The 23,065-nt window shown below is 38.5% G+C and overlaps 1 protein-coding gene across 1 annotated transcript in view; it reads right to left on the reverse strand.

The window, feature by feature from the left end:
- Positions 1-23,065, reverse strand: part of CTNND2 (catenin delta 2) — a gene marked incomplete at both ends in the record, with an annotated part of 526,522 nt that overhangs the window by 246,497 nt on the left and 256,960 nt on the right. The window contains one exon of the mRNA XM_080340633.1: positions 17,198-17,392. Coding sequence (XP_080196759.1) covers positions 17,198-17,392 — 195 coding nt within the window. The remainder of the gene's footprint in view (positions 1-17,197; positions 17,393-23,065) is intronic.

The raw sequence follows: 23,065 nt of genomic DNA on the forward strand, positions 1-23,065 counted from the left end.
CCAATTATTTCTCATTAACATGCATATTTACATTTTAAGAAAATAAATCTTTTTAATCTATTACAGTTCCATGAAAGGGACTTTACGAATTTTATCTCAAAATGTCAGCAAATGAAATACAGTGAGTTATGAACAGAATTTCACCAGTTCTGTCTGAACTAGTCACAATACTTGAAAATTTTAAATTTGTGTCAAATTTTTACCTTGTTTTTATTTTTTTTTTAATGGTTCCAAAGTATATAATTTTGCAATAACAAGTATTATCTCATAACTTTGTTACCAACATAGATAACTGGGACTATCCACTTATCTATTCCTCTACCCCTGGCAGTGTTCAAGGCCAGGCTGGATGGGGCTTTGAGCAACCTGGTCTAGTGGGAGGTGTCCCTGCCCATGGCAGGGGGGTTGGAACTAGATCATCTTTAAAGGTCCCTTCCAACCCAATCCATTCTATGATTACACTAACTTACATAAATAGCAACATTTTATAAGTAATACTTTTGTTTAATTGTTACTATATATTTCCTAAGAAATGAGTAATGACACATATAGACCTTTTCATAAAACTGGATCAGTTAAAATGCAATAACAATATTAGCATACCGAAACATCCCATGCACAAATCATGCTAAATTCAGTGTTAGGAAGACATAAGGAAAACATCACATTTTAACAGAAAATACACACAGTTCAAAACCAAAATCTGGTGCCTTGTGAGGAAAAGAGTAAAAATAACAAGTTAGAGAAAATACTGAAAATATTTTCAAGGGAAAAAGAAAAAATGTAATTATATACTGATGTAGCATACTCTTACGTCCTGTCAATATGCAGGATATGCTGCTAGCTGGGAATTGCAAAAAAACCCTACAGTGCTAATTTAGCTGAAAACTAGAAATTCATTGCAATGTAGATTGCTTTGCTAAATATTCCACTGCATTTCCCTTCCTCTCCCTTGTAAGACAGTTCAATGGAAATGGTGTTTGTTTTTAAATTACTTGAAAACTTTTCTGGCTATTTTCTCCTCTCTCTTGATATCAAAATAGGTGTTTATATGAACTGAAACTTGCTGTCACTTTAACACCTACCTGCTTTTTGAGTCACTCTGATTCATTTCTCAAATTATCTCCCTAGCAGACTGTTACTTCATTTCGAATTTTATCACAATGAACGCAGAAGTGCCATAGTCAGAATACAAGAATGAGACAAATCTATGACTTAGTTAAACATTCACAAATCAGGTTGTTTGGCCAGTGTTAGTCAGATCAGTTAAAAGAAAAACAACAAAAAACCCAAACAACCAACACTTTAGACTAACTTCTACATCTAACTTGACTACAGCCGCCTTCATGGACTATAAAAGACCTAAGCTTCAGCATACATTTTAACACAAGTGCTTTCATGTAAAACTGAAGCAAAGTCCTCTCCTACAAATACATTACTCTTGTTTAAACAAATCCTTTTGGCAGCCAGACTTACTGAGCATGTCTCTTCAGGCAATATCAAACTTCTCATCTATTGAGATCTCCCCTTTATTTAGCTATTAAAACAGCAACGCTGTAGTGATTATGTATATTAAAACAAATAAATTCTGAAGGCTAATTGCCTCACCCAGCAACAGTAAATCTTCAGTGAGCACAAACGAATCCAGAAGGCACACACTCGGAGTGCACCAGAAAGTGCTCATGTACCAGCTACGTTAGCAGATGGTCATGCAACCTTTTTCCAGGTTTTTATATAGAAGACACTTACCTCTTCCTCCAACTTTTGCATTTGACTTCTCCCAAATCTAAGTCAGCTACACATCGACCAGAGTCAACCTAGCGTAGGTGGGACTCAATACTACTTTGTCAAGGATCAGGAGTTGACCCCAGCAAGGGAAGAGAAGGGTGGGAAGGAGATGTAACAGAAGGGCTGTTTCTGGACAAACAGGCTGATTTTCCCTTTCCCAGCACCAGTCCAGCCTTCCTGGGATCTGGCCTGGTTGAAGTGGGAACACGGCTGAGTCACGCTCTTGCCCTGGGTGTATGGCAGACCCTAGTCTGCACTGCATAAAGGTAAAACCCAAAGTGATGACCAGACTGGGAAGTAGCAGGTCTAGTTTTGTGGACACCTCAACACTTCATTGTTTTAACAAGAAACTTGGAGGTAAAGGTGTCCACAGAACTAGAACTGCTTCTGGTCATCAACAGATTAAAATCAAAGAAACAAAAAGTCTCAGAAGCTTTTTTCTTCTGTATCATGCTTCACCCAAGTAACCACCCATAAAATCATTGCTTTTAATAGGGACTGCAGCCTTTGCTTTTACAAAACTTGCATGGATGATCAGTGCTTGATGTCAGATAAATAAGTCTCTCAAGTTCTGCTCCTCTCCCTTTGCACTGGTCAGCCAACCTGTGGCTCCATCCCAGGAGCCACCCAGCTCAGGGGCCTTGCAGAGGCAGAGGCACAAGGCAGTTTTGCACACACCACCCCTTCCAATGGCCCTACTCCATGCATGGATCATGTCCTGCAACGCTCAGGATGGCTCACGTTGATGACAGGTTACAGCACCCACTTTCTGCTGCAGCTAGCGGATACTGGATATAGCAAATAACATGCTCAGTGGGAGGCCAATAAATCTTTATACACTCATGAAATTTTAAACTTCAATATAGGAATCATGCTTGAAGAGAAGAATTTTAATTTTGCTTTGAGAAAAGGGTTTCATTGAGAAGTTCCAAAGTGAGCATTTCAAATTGCACAAATCGAGAACTATACTCTCAGTGAAGAGATTTTGGTTTGTCACCTAAATGCTTCTTTTAAGATTTTGTTTTAATTTGGCTTGTTGTTATGTTAATACCTTTAAAATACCATATCAACTCAGCCTTTCACTGTTGCAGCCCCAAAATCACACCTCCAGAAAACAGAGCATGTGGGGTATCATACAAAGATGTAATAGGTTCTTACAGAATCTTGCCAAAGAGAAAGAAGACCCCTGTTAACTATAGCGAAAACCCTTTAAAGACCTGAGGTATGCCCTGATTATGGTTCTCTTAGTGGCAGGAATAGCATACAGAAAAGCCAATCTTTATCTTTTTCTCTGGCTTTTGCATAGTATTAACAAAAAAACACAGCAACTTTCATATTAGTGCCGAAAATTTAGGTGTATCTCTAAACAAGCTCACATGTTCTTAATGAGATACTCAACTTAGAAATTCCCTTCCAGATTTTGTATCTTATTTCCAAATCTATGACATCTTAAGAAACAACTAACAAAACGCCAAAAGCAAAAATGAGTTGATTTAGGCAGAGATCCTATTGCACCACATCTAAGCATCTTAGGGAGACAAAATGTACAGAGTAACTGCTAAAAAGTTCAGACTTTCTAAAAGTCAGAGGGCATTGTGCCCAGTTAACATAAGTAGGATCAGACCTTCAGAAAACATAAATTGATTTATGTGACTTACGTTGCTATACCTCACCACTGAAAATTACTTGGCTGATGCTGCTGTTTCACTTGTAGGTATTACCTTGTAAAATTTTCTTCTTATTATTCTACATTAGATATTCAGTTCCTGTGTTAGCTTTCTCCTTGTGCATTTCCCAGAGATTTTGCAATTCTTTACTTTCTTCCCTTCACTGATTTACACCTGCAGTCAATTCTTACTCTCATGTGAAAGCTGAAAATTGGATCCCAGTAAGATGTCCTTTCAGTGCAAGCTATACCCACCATCCCTCCATGAGTTCACAAATGATACAAATACTGTGCACTTTTGGTAGCAAATATATAGAAAGACTTATAAAATTGATTATTTTCCCATCTAATACACCATAAAAATAACTCAGTGCATTCTCCATCGACTAGGAAACAGAATTCATCATGTTTGGGGGATACAAACACTTTTTATCTCTAAATGTTGAGTGGGTGTCATAGAGCACACACCAGCTTGTTTACAATATAAATAGTCAAGTTTAACACTGTTCAAGATGTATTATAATATATAATAATAATAAGTTTACTTAGCAGTTACTTTTAGCTGCACTTTCCACTTTGGAAGTATAAGGTTTTACAAAAATAGAAGGTTGGGGGAACCTGAAAATATTTACCAAAGGAAGAAACCAAACCAAACCAAACCAAATCAAACCTAAAACACGTAGTTGATATTAGCAACTACCCCTAGGGTAGCTAAGATTTTATGAAGGCACTATCATGCCCTCTGTTCAAAGTACACATGCACAAGGAATTTCATACTTTAACATGCAAACTGAGAGCAGAACAAAAAAACACTAGAGGATTTCAGCTTACAAGGCTCCAATTTAGATTTAAAATACTCAGGACCTTATATAAATATCTACACCACAGAAGTCCACTGTAGCTTGGGAAATTTGCTATGCTGAAGCTGAAACAGGAAACATACAGTCAAAATTATCACAACTTTCTAGTCCTTTTACTTTCCATTTTCTTCTCCTTCACTTCTCTACACTCTTTATTTGTCCTGTTTAGTTGCTGATCTTTCAATCAAATCTCCAGTTTCCAAATTCTCAGCCAGAACACAAATAAAAAAGAATCTGTAAGCAAATTTTCCCTTGCATCCTCACATAAGCTCTTCTCCATCCATCAATCCTTTCCTCTCAACGCATCAATGTTTCAGGGCTTCTGGGATTGCATCGTCAATTGGGAAAGCCTTTTTCCCCTCTATTATGCCTCCATGCCCTCTTCCTTTCTCAAGGATTTCTACTTATGCTTCAAAGACTCACCTAGCCCTGTTCCTCCTGACTCTTTCTGCTGGCTCCAACTTTCTCCAGATGCTTGTATTTTGTATATCTCAGGGGAGACACAAGTTCCTTCTCTCCAGTCAGTTCCACTGTGCCAAGCTGAGCACCGTCCCAGCCAGGCACGGCAAGGAGCCAGTCTCTCAGCTGCACCAGGTACACATGTACCAAGGAATATAACATGCAGCACAGGGGAAATGCAAACAAACAACAGAAATAGCTACCGAACAGCACAGTGCTTATTTAAAAAAACAACAAAAAACAAACAAACAAACAACTATTTTCCCCCAGTATGTTACTGACAATTTCCTCAGGTACTCATTATACCTGGCTGTCACATCTACGTGTAATTAGTGCATCTACATGCTCTCACAAACACATATTCAGTAGTATTTTTACTAGCAGATATTTCCATGGCATGGTAAGAAGGAAGCTTTTTTATGAAAGTAAGAAGCATGTCTTTTCGAGATGGCATCGCAGGAGATTTACATTGTTCATACTTTCCCTTCTTATCTTCAAAACCAGAGGCAGCTGTTTAGCTGCTATGCTGTTACTTCTCTGGGAAATAGTGCATCTCCAAATGAGTTAACAGGTCCATTCCCATCGCTGGCAGCTTCAGAGGACTAAGCCAAATGAAGATCATAAACATACTCAAAGTGATTGCATGCCCCAGTAATGAATTATTACCCATTTGCTATTTCATTCTTTCAAAAATCTTAAAATAATCTCCTGACAATTGTTGTATTGATACACCACCGTTTTGAGGGAAAACAACTCCTTGCTGCATAGAAACCAAGGAAACATCACTTGTGCTTTGCATATTGTCATGTTTAATACATTGTCTTCTGATGCAAAAGCTGACAATCTTTGAAGACTGAAGAACTGAAGTTGCTACTGCACTGATGTATCCTTTCATTTTGATTTTTCAAGAGTGTTCTTTAGATCTGACACTAATTGTTACAAGGATGAACATTCCTTTGCTTAGAAACTGATTTTTTTTTTCATAATGCAGAAAGTATTGGTGAAACAAAATACTGCTTCCTCGCTTTTTGAGCTATTCCTCTGTTTACAGAACAGCTGGTATCCGGTCATTTTGAAGGCTCCTTTTGTCTATGTTGTCTCTTTTCAGTTTCTTCACTCTCACATTGTCTGTGTCTCCGTTTCCTTTTCGTGCTTATTTTTTTTCTTTGAAATACATTATTTTTCTTTTCTTTTATTGATCAATTACACTGGGGGAAGATGTATAACCTTTACCATATGCAACAACTTTCTAAATTGCCAATTTAGACTTTTCTTTTACTAGTAATTATTTTATTTATGGATCCAGGTATGTGATTAGCTGGTATCAATCTGAAATCACCTAATTCCATTAGGGTTAGCTATGGAAGCAAATACATTTCATGAATAAAGTAATCTATAAGGATTTTTGTACCTCTAAAGCAAATTTTAATGAAGAAGTAGGTAGACAAGTAATTCAGTGAGTAGCGATGCTGAGAGTTTATAATAGATATGGTGCCTGAAAACAATCCGTTCCGATCAAAGTTCATGTGCAGCTGTGCTTGATGCAACTTCAGTGGAGCCTGATGAAGTCAAAACTTGAACACAGGCTCTTCCATAGCCAGGTCTGTTAAAAGGCTTCACTGCTGTGCCCAACCTCACATCCTCAAACCCACAACCTTCTCAAATTCTTCATCCTTTTCTCCAGTCATCCTTCACCATGAGTTTCCAGATTTAGGGGGCATCTATCACAATAATATAGCCTGTATCTCAAAAGCATATATAACCAGAGCGTCATTTTGAAATCCATGCAGTCTGCAAAGACATCAAGGTTTTATGCAGATATTAGGATTCCCCAGGCAACTATATGTTTTAAATTATTAAAGATTTCCAACTCTCTGACTCAGGGCAGGAGTGACTTCCTTCCTTCTTTACAACCAAACAGGGCAGGAGCCAGGCTTTTCAAGTTTTCAGTACTAAAAAAATATAGAAGTCCTTTCCACCTCCAAGAACTGACTGCATTTTAAGTCAGCCAGATTCTAATCTCCTCTAATATATGCAACTTCCATTCTCAGACTCGGCTTCTGGCATATTTCAGCGATGCTTCTCTGCACACACAGAAAAAAATTGTGCATCCACATAATGTGATAATTAGATGCCAACTTTGGCTGCTGAAGGTATTATGCCAAGATCTTTTCTCAGATTGTCTCTTGTCTCTCTGGGTTGCATCCCTCAATTTGGAGAGAACATACAGTTTCACTCATTTGTTCCATGAGCATTTAAACAGAGAAAGTAACAATTGCCAAGGCCCTTAAAAGCAACTGCCCTTTCAGAATTGGAGATATTATACTAAAATTCATCATACCAATTTCCTCACTGGAGATAAAATTCAACTCTGAGCAATGCTACTATACAAGTCACATACATCCTCTTCCTCTTTGAAGTGCTACATGGTTTCACGTTGTGCGCATGGGACATATTGACCATCACGCTTATAAAACCCGATCACAGCAAAACCACACAGACCATCCCACTGCACAGACTAGCCTACTGCAACTCAATTTCTCTTTTCACTCCAAATTCACCTTCTTGGGAAATCTCTCTGGTAAAAGCTGCCTTTCCAGCTGGCCAACATAAAAGAGAACACATGGACCCAAGTCATAATTATTATGAAAAATGTATAAATATTATGAGACAATAACAGATTAACAGGCTGCACTGCATCATGCTAGAGCCATCAAGCACATGTATGGCTTCTCCTTCAGATTTTTACTTCTCCCAAGTTAACACGCTACGATGTTAAGTAATAAAAATAGCTACTAGCTGGTATTCTCTAGAACACCATCAGCTATTTTAATTATTGTTTTTCACTCTGGAGTAGAGAGTTATTTTGCTATTAAAGTTAACCACATTTGTGTTCCAGTGCCACACTTCCAGTCTGCACCATAAACATTAACCTAACTTCTACAAATGATAGTTTGAAAGTTTCAGGACACATTGTAGTAAAAACTAACAACTTTGCATACTTGCTGTACTCGTAAAAACTCCGACCCTACATGTAAACTGCTGAAATTATGATAGAGGAAGAGACCACCTCTACAAGTAGACAGCCTCATAAAAAAAATACAGCTTGAGTTAAAAAAATTAATTGACTGCTGATTTTTGAAAGAGTGTCTTTAAATATAATCCTGCAGAAAGAATGATCCTCTAACAAAAGCATTAGTTCTCTTGAAGACATTACTAGGCAGTTACCTTAGGCACAATACTGTGTTTTTCATCAGCAAAAATTTACAAGAAGGAGATTTATGAAAGGTGTTTGAATTGCTTCTTATTTCATGAATGACAGCTTCGTATTTCTGCACAACACTGAAGTAAATAAAAGAGAATGGACGTAGTCCTGCATCACTAAAGTCAAATGTGACCAGGCTTTAACCTGAGACTACACCTGTGCAGTAAACACATGATAAACACCCAGTCAGTTTCTGGCAGAGGGTAGATACTGTATTTTCTCAGTAGTGGCACATGAGATTTATAGGGTATGCACTTCCCTGACCAAGATTTTATAATCACAGTTTTCCCTCAATAGTTGGCAAAAGCCAAGGGACATCTAAGAAGAGTTCAGACATGCTCTAAGTCATCCTTCTATTAAAAAAAAAAAATTAAAAAGGAGACTAGAAGGATTAGAAAATACATGGGACAAACTACAAACCTCTGCAGGTACTCTGTTCATGGGAAATGTCAAAGAAAAAGGGATTATGACTTTGCGTTGCTTTGAGGTGATTTGTTATTCACTATACAGATCACTGAGGTATTTTGAGCTCAATTTACTTTGTACTGAAGATTTGTTCCCCACTTGTTTCCTATAATTCTCTCTCCCAAAGTAATGTTATCAAGTGGATGTCAGTTAGGAATACAGGTCTATTATCACAACATTACCAAACTAATAGAGATGCAGTGGCAGGAATAATTTTTCTTTTTAATTTCCCTGAAAACATTATGTCCTATAGCCAGAACTCCATGCTGTGTGATTTACCAGCATGATTCTCATATAATCTGCAGCTGTGGCATCACAGTATGTCCCTGTATAGCACATCAACTTGTGATAAAACAGAAAACAAAATAAATAAACCTGTCCTCCAAACAGACCAAAATAAACCAAACTCCAAAACAAAGCAACAACAAAAAACCAAACCAAAAATAAACAAACAAAACCACCAAACAAACAAACCCCCACAAACCAACAAACACACAACAATACCCCACCAAAACCCTACAACCTAAGCAGAAAGAAGTGATATTTGGTATTTATAACTTAACTACTGCACTTTAGGACTGAACAAAAACTAACTGAAGATTCGAGAAGCAGTATAATGGACAAGGGTTTTAATCCAAATGGGGCAAGTCAAGGCTGATTTTACTGTTGCTCCTCCTTTTTGCCTGAAGTGGCAACTTTAAAGTCAAATAAAGAAAAATATTTTTGAAACTGATGTTCCCTTTTTTACTTTCAAATGAAGTATTTGTAATACAGGAACTAGCATGCAACAGGTAGCTTTTCATTAATAGCCAGATGCTGTTCTGAAAGCAAAGTAAAACTGTATCAATGTACTCATCGATGCCTACTGTAAGAATCTGAAAACATATAAATGCATATATGTTGGGGTTTTTTTCCCCTTTAAAACCCCTTTTTAAATCCTTTTCCCCTTTTCCCCTTTTTAACCCCTTTAAAATTCCTTTTACTCATTCATCTGAAGTCTATGGAATTACATGTGATACATAAGGTTAACTAAATTCCAATTCCATGCCAAGAAGCCATACTAACACAACCTGAGAAAGGCTGCAATACCTCTGGGGCTACCAGCATATAAACTACCCTGTGCAACCTGCCATGGGTGATATGCAAGGCTCAACCTCAGACTCTGATTCCCAGAGCTGAAGTTAGGTTTGCATGCCTTGCAGGTGTAGAAAGCTGTGAAAAAAGCCCTGGATACAGAATTCATCATGACATTAAAACTGGAGTGCCACAAGGTCATTTTTACATAGTCTCATTTCAACATAAGAATGCTGTGTTAATTTTCTAAATTGCTTTCAGAATGTTTAAGTCATAGACAGCTTCAGTGATTTGAAATGGCTAAAGAGCACAACTTAGTAATGGACTGCTTGCTATAAGGTACTAGAAGTGACTATCAAAAAGATCTCTCTCAAAGCAAAGTTTTTTAGAGCATTCTCATATTTGTTTCAGGTATCATCTGAATACTGTTCTAAACTACTTCATAACCACTACATAACAAACAAACAACAAAACAAACAAATAACCTTAAAGGGTTAAGCATTTAAGGTTAAAAGCTTTTAAAATTGTTAAAGAGCAATTTTGTCTGTAAAAGCAGACACAAAAAGCACCATCAGTTTGTGATGCCATAGGACTGCAAAAATATAGGCTTACTTATTCCTTCAAGAAGAGTAAATCTCTGTTTCATAAGATACCCATGTCTACCTTTCTTCATGCGGCCAGTTTTTCAAATAGTAGAATATTGCCTCACAACATGAAAAAGTCTTCACCTTGAAATAATGACTTTTAAAAACATCAAATATACCAAATACGTTATTACATACAAAGAAAAATATTTACAGTCTTGCTCAGATGGTGTGTTTTGGACCAATTCATGTACACTTTGTAACCTTGTGCTCTTTTTGCAAGGGACAGCAAAGGAGCTGAGACATGACAAAATTTCGAGAATCAAAGAGAGCCTAAGCTGGATCAGCATAAAAAACATGCAGCAAAGTACTTGGGTATTTGGAAGTAGTATTAAGCAGACCATTGTCCTGGCTTTGTTAAAAACAAGACCAGTTTCTCTTTTAGTGAATTTTCCTTTCAGCTAAGTTCTTCTAAGTACCTTCTAAGTTAACGGCACTTTTCTGAATTTAGCTACATGTTTTTTTTAGATGCTGTTCAGTCCGGACTGATAAGATGAACAATGGAATGCAGAAGAAGCTCATGCTTAGATTTATTGCTATAACAACCAAGAATTCTGATAATGGGACATAAATGCAAGGAGGGGCGAACAGAACAGGTGACTAAAACTGACCATCCTATCCACCTCATACACCCTATAAAAGAGGGCGATCACGAGGGTCTCACTCTCTTTGACTATGGCCCGCATCCGAAGAGGGCACTGCCTGTCGTTCCTGCAATCCAAGGCATCCCTGAATCCAGTTCCAGCTTGCTGTGAAGTCCCACTCAGGACTTCCAGGTGCCTGCCCTGCAGCCACTGGAGTCATGCCAACTCCACATGGGGCAACCCTGCGCTACCCTGCAATATACAAGATTGGTTTTGTATAGTTTCTCTGTTTATTAGTAACATTAATAAAGCCTTTAAAACCTTTCCAACTTGAAGTCTCTCTTCCTTATCCTTCTATCACTTTTTCCTATGCGGAGAGGGTGCTGGGGGAATAACAGAGAGCATCTGCCACGGTTTATTGTTGCCTTGCATTGAACCTTGACAGATTTAATTGGTGGCCTGTAGGGGAAGAGATAAGAGAATCCGTGACAACCATGCTACACTCTTCTCTGTCCTTGCTGCAAAAATCTCAATTGGAAACAAACAAACAAACAAACAAAAAAAAAACTTGCACCTACTCAGCAGCTGAGGTTCCCACAGACCTCTGGCTCCCTTGCTGGCAAGGCAGAGCCGGCCAGTGGCCAGGCAGCACTCTTGCTCGCAGCCAGGCCAGGTCTCTGCCCCACTGTGCCAGCACCAACTCCTCGAGGCCAGACTTCTGTCTTACCGTGTCAAACGAGACAGAAGTTCAAATGGGTTGGGCGTGTGGCTGTCTTTCCGACAGGAAGGGAGGCCACAGCAAGTGAACCTGGCACTGAGAATGGGAGGTGATCTGACACCAAAGAGCTGGGACTTCCTTGCTTCACTTGGGCAATGCAAACCAGGACGGGAGGAGGAGGTCAGAACCATCTGAGCACCCACAAGCAACACTACTACCAACCTTCCGTTCCTGCAGAAAAACCTCAACCTGAACAAAACAATAGTACAATCAGTTTTATAGGGCTGTTCTTGTCTGGGTTGGCAGAAAAAGAGGGTTTTCCTTCTCCCTCTCCTGTCTTGCCTTTAGCTCCTGAATAGAGACTTGATCCTTACCACAGGCAACTCATAAGATGGAACAAAGAAGCAGAAGAGAGAAACATCCCAGTCATGTTATAAGAAATCTACCAGCTCAGTGACAAGAGAAAGAAGACCAGTTTTCCTTGTAAATCTTCCCCTCAAACATTATTTAACCTCCAGAAAAAGCAAAAGCCTGGGCCAAGTGCAGCAGGAGTGAAGCAGCAAACACTGGCATGGCTACCTGGTTCCTTGTTTAATCCATGAACAAAGCCTGGGCTCTGGGAGCAAATGCTGCCCCTACCCCACTAAACCAAGACAAACTTTTACAGGTGAAAGACAACATTACAAATAACCAAGCAGTATCTGACAGAAGGCATCCCTTGGTGCAGACTCCTTTCCTTCAGCAAATGACGAACCAGGCAGGAGGGGGAAAGAACGAGAAGAAGAGGACAGCATCTGTCCAGAAACACAATGGTATTTCTCACCTTCAGCAGTTTTTCCTGACCTGCATCACAGGACAACAAAATACAGAGATTTTCCCTGCTGCTGGCAAATGCTTAAACAGAAACCATGGCCAGGAGCAACAGGTAACTCTTCTCTCTCAAAAGGAGCCCTCTAGACTCTCCACAGCCATCCTGACAGCACCCTGCACAGAAACCCAACTCGAAAAGACACACTTCTGTTTTACACCTGCCATCAGAAATTTCACAGGCTTCTTCTCTTTGATCAGCACCTCCACCATGGCACCCTGAAGGTGGTGCAGCCTGTGGCAGCATAGCTTTCAGTAACAGACAGCTTGAGAGGTGGTCCACCAGTAGAATCACTCAAGTCTCAGTGGGAGGAACCACGAGAAGACCTGGTCTGAAGTAGAGAGGAGGCCATCAGGGAAGGTGGAGGGCAGCTAGGCAACCACCTGTACACAGGGACATGGGGCAGCTCTGGAGGCAGTACGAGAAGCGCTGCAGGAGTGCCCCTGCCCCAGACATGCTCCGTGATGGATAACTCCTTGTGAGAGCATGCTTGCTAAACCCCTCAAGTCCCGCACTAAACCAGTCTTCAGAGGGAATGCAAACTTTGACTGCTTATCCTTTCACTATTCAACCCCCTTTCAACAAATCTTTCATTTCAAGGTCCGCTTTTTAATTTCAGCAATATCAACACAGACCCTGCTCTTCCTTTTCCTAACCCTTTCCCCCTCTCTCTCTGGGAAGCACAGAAAAGTCCTCACAGTGCCTTGTGTGCCCTGTCTTCATCAAGGAGCTCCACACATCCAGCACTCAAAACTAACACCAACTGTCCACATAACCATACAAAGCTGCTGGACTTCCCGTGATTGAGCTGCATCATGAGGCCTTCCCCACAGTGACCATCAGGGGCCAGAGGCAGAGACCATCCTCAGGCTTTCTTCAAGGCCATCAAGGTAATTCCCTGGTGCCAGTGAGATATGTATATCCTTCACACAGCAGAGGAGGACAGGTTCACTGCTCTGTTGTAATTGCTGCTTCATCCTTGCCATTTGTGTGAGGTTGGGGACAAAGATATTTACCTCCAACCTCTGCAACCAGTCAGTGCTTTTAAAGTGCAAGTACTCTGCAAGTTTTCAAGTCTCAGTGTTCACAGCTCACCAGCATCACCAGTGTTTTTAAGCAGCAGCACTTACTTCATCTGATAAAGCCCCAGTTTGTAGGGAGTTCAGAATAAGCACAGACCTCCCATTTACCATCCTTCCCTCCTGGACATCTGGGGACAGCACTCTTTCAAGGCTTCCAATAACTTTTTTTAGAAATCACATCCTTTTTACAGAAGGGGGATCATCTCTTTCACCGAGGGACCACAACAAAAGCAAGTGTTGTTAGGAGGGTCCCGAGTTCTGCCACCCTCCAGAGGGTTACAGCAGCCAGTCCCACAGAGTCCACCGCTGCTGAGGCCATGCTCCCTTGCTGCAGGCCAGCACCCACAGCCCAGAACCTGAGCAGCAAACCTGCTCTCTCCTCATGGCAACTACAGAAATACCAGGCCTGCAAAATAGGGAGATTTTGCCTGCTTGGTCTTCTTTCATGCTTGATGTGAGTTAAATGCCAATAACTAAGTACAAAATCCCTAGTCTAAACTTCTAATTCTGCAAATAAGTGAACCATCACCCATTCTGGGTCCCACTCTGGCTGAAAGTCAATCCTTCCCCTCTTTTAAGCAGTAGCCCTCTTCAAATTCCAGTGGTGTTCATGTAAACATCCTATCAACTAAGCTTATCTCTACTATTGTTAACATAGGATTTAAAGTGATAATGCAAGGCCTTTAAGTTTATAATGAAAATAAGTAACACCTTTTTTTTTTGTGCATACCCATTTCAAAAGCAGAATTTCACTTTTATTGCTACTTTTAGAACAAAAGTTTGGGCTGGTACTTTTTATATGAGAGAAGGCATAACCCTTTGAAAACCAAAAGGGATTGTAAGGTAAAAGCTACTGACAAAAAAAGTATATGCAGCTACTGCTGTCAAATTGGAAAGATAATTTTTACTTTAGGCAGAATGACAGTAAGACACCTGGTCATAATTTAAACCACAAAGCAATGAACAATTTATTCTGCCCCTATTTAGATTATGCTAGGAAGGGAGATGTTCGGTAAGCTCCTACTATTTTGTACCTTTTGCAGTATGTAGCCCATAGTATAGAACTACTGTCATGCATTTCATCCATAAGTGAAATACAAGGAAAATACAAAAGATACAAAAAACAACCAACCAACCAACCAACCAACACAAAGAAAGCGAAAAACACGACCAAAAACCAGTGAGTAAATAGAACAAACTTAATTTAGTTTACCCTGTGGAGAAATTTTAGTTTATTGAATTCTGCTCACTGAATGTTGATTCATCTAGACGATTAAAAACTCTGAGTGGGCTTTATCCACAGTTGTATAAACATCCTGAATGTAATAAGTATTTAAGAGCTCACAAAAGAGAAAGAGGTGATGTCTACATTAAAAAAATAAATAAATAAATAAAAGAAAAAAGTTTCAATTCTGTGAGTCATTTAATTTTACAAATGAAGTCAAATTTTCAAATTCAGGAAGAATATTCTCTATAAAAAAACCCACGCAAGTAAATGGTTTGCAAGTATAACTAGCATATTTTTTGTCTGTAATGAGCAATGTTAGTTGCAGAGAAAAAAAATCCCAGGCTTAGACTAAGTTTGCCTTCCCTTTTCTGTCAGATGTGGAAAGACATGCACCATCTTCATTATTAAAGATACTCTTGTAGTAGACAAAATAATGTAAACTACGGCCTATAAAGGAGCACACTGAAGTCTAAAATCTCCCCACCCCACTCTGGTGTGATTCATACCCACAGAAGATAAAGACCATGAACCCTTGACTCATCTTCAAGGAGTGCACAGCAATCTACATCCCTCACATCTTACACCAAACAGTCAAGACAAATAGCTATTCAGTCAATAAAAATACAATAAAAAAATCCTTAAGACAACCCAATGAAGAAATTAAAAGTTACAGGTGCCAAACCTCAGTTGAACTTCTTCCCCTCCTTTCTGCTAATTTGAGGAAAATTGTATGGTCTCCATCAGAAGGGATACATTCCCATGGGCACTTGTGATAGAAGCAGGAATCTAAGAGCTGATCTGATCCAGCTCAAAATTGAGGGAAGGATCAACCCAACACAAAGCTGGACTGATAGGGTCGTTCTTCAAAACAAGTCTGGGGCAACGTTCAAATCCTTATCCCAAACAGCAAACAAAATTCACCTTCACAGAGCCCATTTCTGCTACGTAAATCAGTGCATTTTTTATTTAGCTTTTCCTTTTCCCTTCTGCAAACCCATCTTCAGGTATAACCCACTAACATCCTGCGTCCCAGTTTCATTCACTATAATTGTGATCTACGTTGACAGGGTTTCCTTCCTTATGGAGGTGTTGTGAAGATACCGCTCACAAGACAGACTGCTACTTCAGCACAGAGAACCAAGGGATATTTTGCAAGCAAAAGAAGAAACCCTTCTCAGGGCATGGCTGGGAAAGAGGGCATCGTGTAGAAAATGCAAGACAGCCACATGTGGAACACGAGGCTTAAAGTTCAACATAAACAGTTGCTTCAATCACATCACTGCCTCCGCTGCTCAGTAATTCAGGCAGAGGTCTCATGCCCTTCCTGCAAAGAACAGTAATCTTTTCTCATTCTTATATACACATAGGACTCTATACAAAACATATACTATGGTAGTTTCTTTCACAGGAAGGAAATCGTGTAATGGCGTTCTTCAAAACTGTAAAGCTGTTACAGGTATTTAACTAGAGAATTCCATGGAAAATCTTATTTTTAAGGATTTTCTCCTGTACTCTGAACATCCAAAACTTGCATAAAGCAACAGAATTCTTTGGATATGCAAAAACTGCCAGCTTTGCCCTTGAAGAAATGGTTTTAAAAATTAAAAAAAGTTTTAAAAGAAAGCAAAGTATCTTGCTCCAAAAAGTACACAACTTCTTATTGATGAAAATGGAAGTGACCTGAGAATGGACATAATCTTCCCTCTTTGATCAACACTCAACAGATAAAACACCAGGAATACTTACAATTCCTAAGGCAAGTTCTTTCTACATCTGCTTTAGACTATTTTGGCTGTAGCATTTGTGTACTCTAATTATTTTGTGCATTAAATACCATAAATATCTCTGTTGATTTGTGATCTATTTGTGGCTTCCAACATACAGCTGTATTTCATTTGGTTGAGAGGACATTCTGCAAGTAGGACTTGTACACCATTTCATGGACAATCATTATTTTTTATGGATAAATCAGTGATGCTAATAGCTTTTCTCTATGCCATAGTTCAATTTTATGTCTGTGTCCCTGTACCTAAGTGTACCTCTGTAGGAGAGAGGAAGAAAGTTTACGTAAGATTCACTTTGAAAGCAAGTGAATAATCATTTAGTTTAATGTGGAAGGAACTTCGCAGTCCCTTTGCAACACAAAAAATACCTTTGCAGGCAAAAAAAAAAATATAGCAATTTCTTCAGAGAAAACAGATTTTTCTTAAAGACAAGACACAAGACTAATAAAAATATTCTCTTTCTCTGCATGAGTAAGTGCTCCCCCTTCAATTAGCTTAACCTAATGTACATATATCACAACATTAAGTATTTCTCCATTTTTGTGCATGTCTTTGGGGTTCTATTGATAGCTGCCATCTGCACAAGGTATTTTGTTTGACTGGCATGCATATAATACATTTTGTTTACTACATCAGAAAGAGAAGAAGAATTAGTACTGAAAAACAAGGTGTGTAGCATAAAACAACAATCATGCAAGTTACATCCACCTACCTGTACTAGTGCGATATGTGCCTGTGTGTGCTGGTTGCAGAGGGTCCCCCTGACTCTGGCTGAGACTCCTCATAGGGGGCTTCTGATAAACTCTGTCTTCGTAAATAGGATCTATATGGTGTTCTGGAGACTGCAGTGCCCTTAACTCGGAGCCAAGGTGACTGTGCTGGCTGCTGTAAGATGCCCGAGACCCAGCTGCAAATAGATTTATAAGAGACATTTAAGAGAAAGGAAAAAAAGTGACAGATACAGGATCTGACTTTATTAAAAGTTTACTTGAAAGTAGCACTTAAACACAGAAAAAAACCCAAACCAAACAAAGAAATAAATATTTTCAACATACAAACAGAAACATCATGCAAGGGCAGCAATGGCTCCAGTTAATCACTCTGGTTGCATCACACAGCTGCCTGCATCTACTCCAAAACCTCATTTCTTCCAAGGAAACTACGTATTTCAGAGAGATAGATGCCATGATATCTCTTCTTAGAAAGAGACCAAGAAACCACAACCCCTTCCTCAACAATAACAACAAAAAAAAAGCTGTGTGATCCAGGAATGCCCTAGACCAAAGAGGTCCACAGAGGAACCATTAAGCGGGGAGCAGAAAGGAGTAGCAGAACTAGTTTCGAATCTTATGCCCATATACTAAAATCTACAAATGAAATAAGCCAAAGCAGATGAATAGATGTAGTTATACAAAGGCTAAGCTTTTTGCTGCTTCACTAAAGTAAAATAGAATGGTTCTGTCTTATCAACATTTTGCCCTCAACAGGTTAAAAAAAAAAATCACATTGCTAAGACTTTCTACAACTTAAATATCCTCTGCGAAAAAAATAAATTCAACATGCCTCCTGGAAAAACTATTTTAAGGATACAGCTTTTTTTTTTTTTTTTTTATAATAACAAGATCAACTGGGAAAACATTTTCTTATTCTACAATTAAAAATATTGTTTACTATCATGATATTTTAAAAAAGAGGCAGGTATATTTCCAGCTGTGATTACTTTTGTCACTTGAATCTCCTTTCCACTTAGGTACTTCAGTTCTGTGTCCATTAGCAAGATTCCCAAGGAGAGTCACAGGGAAACCACACAAACCTTACACATTTTGAAGGCAAGAACCAAGCAAGTACACAAGCAACACTTGACAAAGATTATGTCTATACCACACAGTGGTTAACATACTATGTAGATGTTTAGAAAAATCAAAGGTACAACTAGTATCCCCCTTGATGATACTCCTGTGAGGCTAAAATCCTGGATGTGGGTGATGTTCTACTAGCTTAGCTTGTACTGCTCAGAACATCAGTGTGGCCACTCCCACCAAAAATGTTTCCCACATTCATTGAACGGTGGTTTTGTTGGATAAGCACTAAATACTTTACAAATGCAAAGCACAGATATAAAGTCATGTGTGATAGCAACATATGATAGAAATGAGAAAGAGACACAATGTTACTTAAAAACAAATTGTTTGGAGGAAAAGAATAATTTATTCTGTTTCCTTCTTTCTAATCAGCTCATGCCATATATGTGTTTTCTTCAGAATTTGTCAATGGGCATACATGTTTCAGTGGCATACCTTATTTGCATATTTTTGCCTTCAAACATTTTTCAGAGAGACTTGTCATCAGCACACCACTGAAAGTAATTCTGTCATTCCCCTTACTAGAAAGTCTTCCAAGAATCCCAAAGACATATTTTATCTACAGCTACTGCAATTATCCAGGAAGTTGATATTACAGAATTAAATTCCTCGTGGTCTGCATTTTCAAAATGCTCTTTAACCCTGCATCTTTGAGACTGATTTTCAGAACAGTTGACCAGCTCCTCCAAAGCCTAGTATCCTCCAGAGCAGCCTAAAGTACAGCCTGTTATGATTATATTCAAGTTTCACTGTGTACTTGGTTGAATCTGTATTCAAAGAAAAAAAATATAGGAAAAATTGAGGGTGACATTTCAGAGTTTCAACAGTGCATCAACAAACCAGACTTGCTTCAGAATAAAGAATTACACCCCCTTCTATAAGTACCATTATAATTCTTCTGTTCATTTATAAATTAACAATGTTCTTTGGAACAATCGATTTTCTTATTAATCCTGCTTCCAGTGAATGGAAAGATTTTTCCCATTATTTTAGAGGTAGTATAACCCAAATATTAACATGTTCTTAAACAGTTAAGCCATTCTTCAGGTGAGAGGGGCTTAATTCAACCTCCTTTACATTCTACTGATAGTTCTGAATCTACAAGTGCTAATACTAGTCTAATACAGAACAGAGTTTACTATTACTTTATTACACTCGTATTAAACAGAGGTTTATTTACATGTAATTAAGACTGTAACACTACTGTACTAAGCAGTAAACATATATAGCCAGAGAAAGTTCTTGACCAAAACACACTACAGTTCAAGCAAATGAGACAAAGAAGATGTGACAAACAATAAAAGAAAATGAATGTAACTTGCCCAAAACCAGCTAAGTGGCAACATAGAAATAACTTGAAGCCACCTGAATAACAAGATTATGGGCAAACACCCTCAAAAAAAGGTTTGAGAGCTAGAACTTTATCAGGGAGTAACTGCCACTATTCCTCTAACATTTCAAGAAAAAAAAATTAAAAAAAAAAATAATCAACAGGTAATTAAAATATGTTCATTTTTAAAACATAAGCACTCTCAAATCTCAGCAATTAACATGAATGTTCTTTTTAAAGCCTGTCTCAAACACCTTTATTTCAAGCAATACTTTTCTACAGACCTCAATATGCATTTTTGCTACACCATTTTCAAATTATCAGATATTATTAATACTTAGACACAAATTACTAGCACCTTTTAAAGTTCCTACACCTAGTTTTAAAAAAAAATCAGAAGAATTAAAAAAAACATGGAGCACCACCATCATTTTTTATGTTTTTATTAAGTTGGTATTTCAAAAACTAGAAGAGCAAGGCCTGTTTTCAATTAAAATATCTTTTCCATCACTTTTAAAATTCTTACTTGCATTAATTTATTCAAGTCTCAACTTAGGTGCAACAGGTGTTTATTTATTGCATGTTATATTTAAATATTAAAATCAGCTAACCAATAGCTATTATACCAACAGCCACTTCTGTTGCCAGTGCTGTGTCATATCCAGTAAAGCTCACACAGATAACTATCAGAAAAAATAATACACAATTACAACTGGAATCAACTAAAGACTTGTAGATTTTTATATCATTAAAAAAAAGTGGGGTAAATGGGATGGATTTCACACAATTGCTTCCTACCTCATCTACACACACTGCCCTATACACAACATGTTTTTCTGCTTCTTCAGTTGACGCTGGAAATACAGTGCAGATAATCGATCAAAACAAAGACCGTGAACTCAAAGAACCCATGACACTGAGAAATAGGAATAACTATCCTCCTGCCTGATTCTCGGGATAGCAGCAAACAGCTACATCCTTTACCACCTGAAGCTACAAGCTCATCTGTATCATCTGTTTAAAAAAACCGCTCCATTAATGCAGTCTAAAGCTTACAGAGGTCGGAAAAGCAACAAGGTCAGAACGGAAAAGCAACCATCAATATACTACCAGGAAGCAATAAAGCATGGAGTTACCAAGGCCCATTAGTACTCTTGCATTCAAGGAGGATCATCACCCTCAGAAGTGGTTTCCTTTCACCCAGAGGCATCTTGAAGGCACAGTTCACTCCAAATTGCACTTGAAACACAAGCAGTGATTTGCATCAAGGTCACACACAACTCTCCTACATATTCTGTAAATGGACTCATCCCCCTTCCCTGGCAAACCCACCTCTATCAGCCATGCTACTCTTCCCTTGCAGAAGTACAAGACATCAAGCCCATTCAAAGACAGGTCTATGTACAAGCTCAAAGACAACTCATTATTAAATTTACAGTTTGGCAAGCCTTGGCAAGCCATTAATCATAGATGACATATTTAGCATCAGAGTAGACACACAACTTATGACCATGGTTGTGAAGGTATGGGTGTTTTCTTCCCTTCTAAATTTGAAAAAAAAAAAAAAAAAATAAAAAGCAAAACCATTATTTAGAGGTTGAAGAAACCACTGGATAATTAATCCCTCAAACAGTCCAATCTTTAGTTTCACAAAAGACAGAAATTATTTGATTGCGATGCTGGAGACGCATCACAGCAGAAAGTATGGAAAAGACTAAATAGTTGTGAGGGGCATCAAAAGTGAAGCAGACAAGAAAAAAAAAATCAAAATAGGGTGCATTTATTTTTGTAAACAGAAGCTAACTATAAGAACACAGCAAAGAGATTCTTATCTGTCTTCTGAAGTCTCCAAGACTGAAACCTGATAGGAAGTAGAATGCTCCTTCTTCTGCAGCTCTGTGGAACCTGTACAAGTAGACTGTGGTCAGGCTCCAGCAGGGATACCTTATGAGACCCCAGCCAGGTGAATCAGACAAGGGCACTAATGATAATAAGCTAGAAGTGGCCAGAAGTTTTACCAGATGGAGATACCACAATCCTATAATCTTTGTTCTTCTCCCACATTCAAGAGGAATACCAGAAAAAACCCAAGACAAGTGCAGTGCTACCCGTATGATCAAAAAGACAATATCCACCCTTTACACACACACACGCACAAACAAATAACAACAAAACTACTAGCTGAAAGTTTCCAAATTATTATGTTCCTCAGTAGTATAGGGAAACAGTTGTTTTACAGGGAAATGTTATTTTTTAACAAAGTCTCACTTTCCCCAGGAAGAAAAATGCTGGCATCAGAGAAGTGTAATGAGAGTGAAATGCACAAAATAGTCCCTAATTGCCCTTCAGAGCTTGTGCAGCCTGTCAAACAAATAAATACAACAGACACATTTGAATGATTCTGCTAATCTGACAGTTTAGGTCAATAAAGTAAACCACTATATTGGCAGCATTTTTCATTTCAAGAAACTAAAGACATTAAAACTATTCAAATGAATGGACACACAGCCATTTGCATAAGTCTTAATAAAGTCTGAACAATTTTTGTTTGTGCCCCTTGTGAAAGCCTTTACAACCAGTCACCCTGTCTTGCTGCAGCCATGAGAAGGAGCCTTACAAATTCATGGTAATCTCTAAATGTCTCCACTAGTGAGAACTGACAGTATTGCCGTCCTCTCCAGGATTTAAGAGCCCATTGAAAACATGAAATACACAAGTGATCACCTCAACATGAAGAAAAACATCCAGATTTGAATAGATAAGCCATTCAACCCTCATTTAAAAATTCTCCATCACCAAATAAATTCATCAAGAGTCCTGCTAAGCAATTGCCTTATGTCTATGATACAGGAACATCATTAAGGAGATATGAGCTGAGGATGAAGCTCAACAATCATTATATTACCACTTATCAGTAATGTGTTTACACCATTTAACTTAACTTGGTTGCAACCCCACACACTTTAACACACACTATATTTCTGGCTATTCTAGGCTCTAGGAATCAAGCTCTGACTCTGAACACGCTACGACATGTTGCACTCAGAAGATTTGATTTTTTAACAAAGAGGATTGACCATCCACAGGTGGCTGTAGAGATTTTAAATTTCAAATATAATGACTTTACTAACGTAATTTGCACTGAGTTTTTCTTAGATTACAAGCTAAAAAAACCCAAACAACACACACACAAAAACCCCCAACAAACAACAAAACAACCCCACACAATGGTAAAATCAGAATAAGCCGATCAGTGAGATAACAGTCTGCAGGCACAGAAACTAAAAGAATCACAGCAGTTCTGTAGCTTTGGTAGGTCACATGCTTTTCAAAGGACTGAAAAACTTTTTGATTTAAATGGTACATCAGGGCTGAAAATCCTTTTTTG

Source organism: Nesoenas mayeri, assembly GCF_963082525.1.
Source record: "Nesoenas mayeri genome assembly, chromosome: 2".
In the NCBI taxonomy this organism is placed as follows: Eukaryota; Metazoa; Chordata; class Aves; order Columbiformes; family Columbidae; genus Nesoenas; species Nesoenas mayeri.